The 5,559-nt window shown below is 35.0% G+C and overlaps 1 protein-coding gene across 1 annotated transcript; it reads left to right on the forward strand.

The window, feature by feature from the left end:
- Positions 1–906: 906 nt before the first annotated feature.
- LOC129222277 (uncharacterized) lies at positions 907–4,688 on the forward strand. The gene is made up of 2 exons (XM_054856759.1): positions 907–3,081; positions 4,619–4,688. Exon 1 carries the CDS (start codon positions 949–951, stop codon positions 2,239–2,241), a length of 1,293 nt encoding a protein of 430 aa, XP_054712734.1. The 5' UTR covers positions 907–948; the 3' UTR covers positions 2,242–3,081; positions 4,619–4,688.
- Positions 4,689–5,559: the final 871 nt, after the last annotated feature.

The raw sequence follows: 5,559 nt of genomic DNA on the forward strand, positions 1-5,559 counted from the left end.
ACAAAAGTGTCTGAAAGTTTTTCCTCTGAAAAGAACGCCTCAGTTGCCGAAAAAAAAAATCAACAGAAAGTAAAGAATCAGCTATGCAAAATTCAAAGGACATAGTAAAAATACAAAAGTTTTTAAGCTCACCTTCTAAAGTAACTCAGCTAGTAAGTAAGACAAATGCATTGTTGGACAAAACACCTGCAATTTCAAATAGAGATGATACTTTTGATCCTGCATCTTTTAATCATAATATAAGTTTAGCACAAAACATTTTATCAGCTGAGAATAAACATGTATCTCTAGAAAGTGAATCTAGCAGTGCACCTTTATCTATGTTTTCAGATAAAATAAATCACACGTTAGTTATGTGCGAAGATATGGAACTTACAGATGTTATTCCTTCAATCCCAACTAACAATGAAGTTTCAGTAGACACCCAGAGTGTTCCCACTGTTGCTGGGGAAAGCCATTTCCAGGACAGTTCTATATGTTCTGCACCAGAAAAGAAAATTATGCAATCCAAGCATAAAAATAATGACATTCCAGAATATGGAAATGAAATCACTTCAGAAAGAAAATCCCCTGCTGTTGATTCACCAATGGTTTACAATCAACGTACTTCTATTTCAAGCAAAAAAGGATTGGTTGATGAAAAGTCTGTTGTCAGTAATGGCAACAATGGAATCGGAATAAAGGCACATGTTGTTATTGATGGTCTTCAGACATTACCGCTTGTACCAGGTGAACAAAATGCAGATACTGAACAAAGCACAACCATACAAGTACGTGAGAATGCTGGAAGTCTAACTTCCATACCATCAATAGAAAAAAATTCAGTTGTCAAGGGGGAAAATAAACAAAATCACTGTTATTCCTCAACTGAGATTAAAAAAGCAAATTGTATTGGAGAGTGAAGAGTTGTGTGCTGATGTGTCAAATACTGCTTTGTTGAAAACAGATATGCAGAAAGTTTCTGGAATGAAATGTGCAGGAAGGAAAAAACCATCCAAAGGCAATAGCTTGGAGCCTGATAATGAGAAACAAATGCATGATAAAACACATTTGATTTCTTGTAACCTTCAAAGCAATAGGAAAAAAAATTCTTCATGCCAGGAAACGGACATGAATCAAAGATCAAAACGTTCTAAAAATGTACAATATCAGGTTTTTTTCTCATCTGACTCTGACACAGACACTTCTGTTTCTACTCCACCTTCCACAACAAAGCCCAGAAGGTTTTCTACTAGCAAAAGTAAGCGTGTGACAGTCATTCACAAGCCACGTGTGACTCCTAAAAGTAACAGTAGCAATTGCTCTAAGCAAGAATTGGGGAGATCTTTTTTAGAAGCAGACACCGAAATGAAAGCAGTTGGCAATTTTAAAACAACAGATTCCTCCTTTCTACCTGATACTGCGTTAAGTTTAAATAAAAACTCCTCCCAAGAGCCAGACCAAGATACTTATGATTTTGATTCATCAAACCCAAAAATGAAAAGAGTGTTTGCTGAAAACTGTGGTAATGCTATGTTAGGCATAAAATCTGATGCTAGCGTAAGTGATAAAAAGTTAAACAGTAAGAAATTTTTCCCTAGTAAACAAAATCATAAAAAAGATGTATCAGTAACAAATATTGCTGATTCTTTCCCAAGATCACATTCAGAAAATGATAAAAATTTAGAAAAATGTAACTCCAATTGGACAAAACCAAATACAATTGAAGAAGCAAATGTGTCAAGTGACTCTGTTGATTCAGAGAGAGAATTGAATCCTTTAGAACGAAAAAGGGTTTCCTTTGCTACACTTGATTCAGTTTATAAATTCCAAAGAAATTCTGCTGTCATTTATTGCGATAAGCGTAAAACTGTGCAGTGTACTAAAAATAATGTTTCAAGTGACAGTGAGGAAAGCAGTGCTTCAGAATTGGATGGGGAAAAACCTGTAACGAAAGGCAAAGAGGGAAAAGTTCTTTCACTTCCTGAAGGTATTAAAAAAGGACAACATACAGTTAAGAAAGCAACAAATGAGAGTGCAAAAAATCATGTGATGCAGTCGAAGGAGCTCGGGCAATGTCTCAAAGACAAAACCTTAGAAGTTGATCCTCATTCTTTGATGCATTATGTAGCCACAAATGGTGAAATGGACCTTGATGACGAGACTGAAATTTATACGTTTGTGCCATCTGAACAGCAAGAGGTTGAAAAAACTGATTCTGCAGATTGTAATGCTTCTATGATAACGATGCATAGGAGGTAAAAATCATAAATACAGTAACAGCTTTGATATCAGTAATACTCATATACAAGTCAGTCATGCTTCTAAGATTCCTTCCAAACCAGCAGAGGGCTTGGAAACAAAAAAGCTTTTAGTTGAAAATTCTGTGCTTTCGCACTCTGCATCTTTAAATCCAAATTACAATTCAACCAATACAACACATACCTCACATCATACAAAGAACAGAGTGAAAAATGTGAAGCTTGGTTCAAATGGTAAAATAATTGAAATTTCACCAGTGAATGAGCATAATAAGGATATCTTGTGTTCTAAAGTAACAAATGCCAAGTCTGATACTGACCAAAATATGAACGATGAAGAAGACAAATCTGTAACTGGTCTGGCAAGCTTAATATCCCAGTTGAAGAAAGGTAAAAAGAGTAAAACTATTCTGGAGAAATGTAATAATGCCTCAAAAGATTGCGTTTGAAAATGTTACACCAGCAGAAGATATCCTCATCAGTGATAAGGTGAAGAAAGTTAATTGCAGAAAGAAAAGTATTTTACCAAGGAACACTTCTGGAAAGAATGTAAAACAATCAAAAACTCCAAAACATCGAAAGCCTCTCAAAGAGAAAAATGACTATGTTCTCAAAAAAGTAGCTGACTCTCTGAAATGCGATCTGGGAGAAAACAAAAAAAGCATTGGACTGACAACAGAACAAATTGAAACGAAAGCAATACCTGAAAGTTGTCCTAATTTAGAGCAGCAACAAAACAGTGCAAAGGATTCAAAGATGACCCAAGAAGTAAAAAAACTCAGTTCTGTACATCCAGATCAAGATATGAAGACAAATGATGAAAATATCCCAGCTCCAAGAAGTAAGTAAAATATCTTGTTTTATAGTAATAACCCATAGTGCTAGTTCCAATCCTTTTCTTCATTTCTAAAATGCTCAGTTTTTACTTCTAATATTTTGTTAGTTTCCTATACTATAGTAGAGAGTTGAAAATCATCACAGCTTGGGACCAGGTAGGGCATCCAAGAGACTAGATGATCCTAGCGGGAAACTAAGGGGTCCGGCTTCGAAAAGTTGCGGTATAAACTTAATAAGTTTTATGGGGTGCGGATAGATCAAACTGACAAGAGGCTCGCCTTGGCTCTGGGCTGCCCCTGGTATCATTAGCGCCGTTCACATGACGCTTTTCGACCCAGGAAAAACCCTGCTTTCGACCGCAAGCCGGTTATTTGCTGGGGAAATGCTGGAATTTTTTTCCTCCTGCTTGGGGGTAGGAGAAAAGCCGGGTTGTTACCCAGAATGCACTGCGCCAACTGTGACGGTTTACTTCCTCCATTTAGGATTTGCGCAAAGGATGCTGGGTAAATCCGCTCTCTGGGATAAACCAGCTTTTCACATGTGAATGAGGAATTTTTCGATCCGGGTTTTTGCACAGCCGGAGCGAGAAAATGCGAGGTAGAAAAACGTCATGGTGAACGGCCCTATTGTGCGATTTCAAGATTTGGTGGATTTTGGGGCCATAAGAAATAATTATGATTTTTTTTTTGAGTTATTAAAGCAGAATAGCAATGCAAATACATACAAAATAATAGTAGTTTTTCACTTAGCAGTATACAAGGCAAAAAATACTAAATATTGAAAATGGATACCATGAAAATAGTACAGTAATATCTGGTTATATCTCGCTTGTCGGGAGACAACAGAAAAGTCCAATCTGTCCGAAAACACAATATAACCAAAGTTGTTATAAACAACGACTCATCATTATTTTTATTCAACTTACTGTACCAGTGATTGTTAAGTGCATCTTTCTTCAGTCAACTTAGTTTATTGTTGGATTAGGATGTATTTTTATATAGAAACAACAAAAGAAAATTGTCTTACTCATACTTTCTTTTTTTTTATGCAAAAAAATAATGGATAAGATGGTGAAAAAGAGATTCAAACAATTATAACGGAAAGGGCTGAGAATTCAGATTATATTAAAAACATTCCCGTTTTATTAATTAGCAAAAACAAGAAAGGAAAACTATTTTTCTTAGAAATATGATATTTTTAACAGTTGAGAGATTTAAAATTTAAATCAGTTTTATTACCTTTAGTTCTTCAGGAGAGGGAGGCAATGTGCAATATATCCGAATGAGCAATATAATTATATTGTTATGAGGAATTATTGTACAATAAAACTGAAAAAGTACTTCTCAAACTTTCAGTAGATCTGATCAATGTAACCAGTTTTAAAACTCTAATTTGTGCTTCTTTTTTTCTAAATAATAAATAATTGCTAATTCTTGTTCAGTAACACAACTTAGTTTCTTTAAAAATGCTAGATATTTATCTCCTTGTTTCTAACGTTTTGTATTGTCACGCCTATTGTTACATTTTATGTATTTATTTAGGTAGTTTGACTGATGATCGACCAAAGAGGCGTTCCAAACCAGTGTGTTACACAGAGCCTAATCTAAACAAGTGAGTTTGAACTGTTTTACATTAGTTGTGCCCACCTCTGCTTGAATTTTCAATACGACATGTCTAGTCCATTCAGAAGAGAGAAAAAATAGTCAAGGCGGAAAACCCCAATATATTTGACCCTTTTCTGAAAACTGAGAGTCATATTGTGGCAAACAAGTGAGACCAATCCACTCCCCTCAGAGGAAATTATGTAGCTTTCTGTCTCTACTCCACTTAAAGTGTGTGTAGAGATCCTTTTAAGTGCTATTGAAAGTCTTTACTTTTTCAGTAGAGTACATTTTTGGAAGAAGCGCTTATGTCATATGCTCCCATATAGCTCAAGCAATTAAGTACAAAAAGTGGTTTTAAAAATAGCAAAATCTCGAGGCAAAATTTCCAAATACTCCTTTTATCTTGTTCTGGTAAAAAAAAAATGCATCACCCTAGCATTTTCACAACAATGGGATATATGAGAAGTTTTGGTTGATTGATTAACGATGAATGTATGTGAAATTCTGCAAAACTTATGAAATAAACATTTAACAGCAGGAATCCGATAATTGTTTACTTTATTAATGGAAATACATGACCAAAACTGTAACAAGTACAATGTGAAGTGCATCCACTTTTCCAAGTGGACGACGAAAAAGTAGGTAGAGGTTTTAATTGTAACACTCTTTCTGTTCAAAAATGAACAAAAGTAACATGGAAATGTTTGAACATCATAAATTATAACCTAATGTTTTGTTGGTTGACAGTTTGACATCTGCAGGGCATTGAACGCATGTGTGAGTGAATATATTCTTTACTGAGTTAATGGTGCAAGACATAAATTATTGATTTCCAGAGTTATGCAAGTGGTGTTGGCTTATGTTTCATTACTTCTACA

The sequence above is a fragment of the Uloborus diversus genome, chromosome 5 (assembly GCF_026930045.1).
Source record: "Uloborus diversus isolate 005 chromosome 5, Udiv.v.3.1, whole genome shotgun sequence".
Lineage (NCBI taxonomy): Eukaryota > Metazoa > Arthropoda > Arachnida > Araneae > Uloboridae > Uloborus > Uloborus diversus.

Bases quoted from the DNA above. Each gene is read 5' to 3' on its own strand.
- LOC129222277 (XM_054856759.1), top strand. From the start codon at position 949: ATGCAGAAAGTTTCTGGAATGAAATGTGCAGGAAGGAAAAAACCATCC.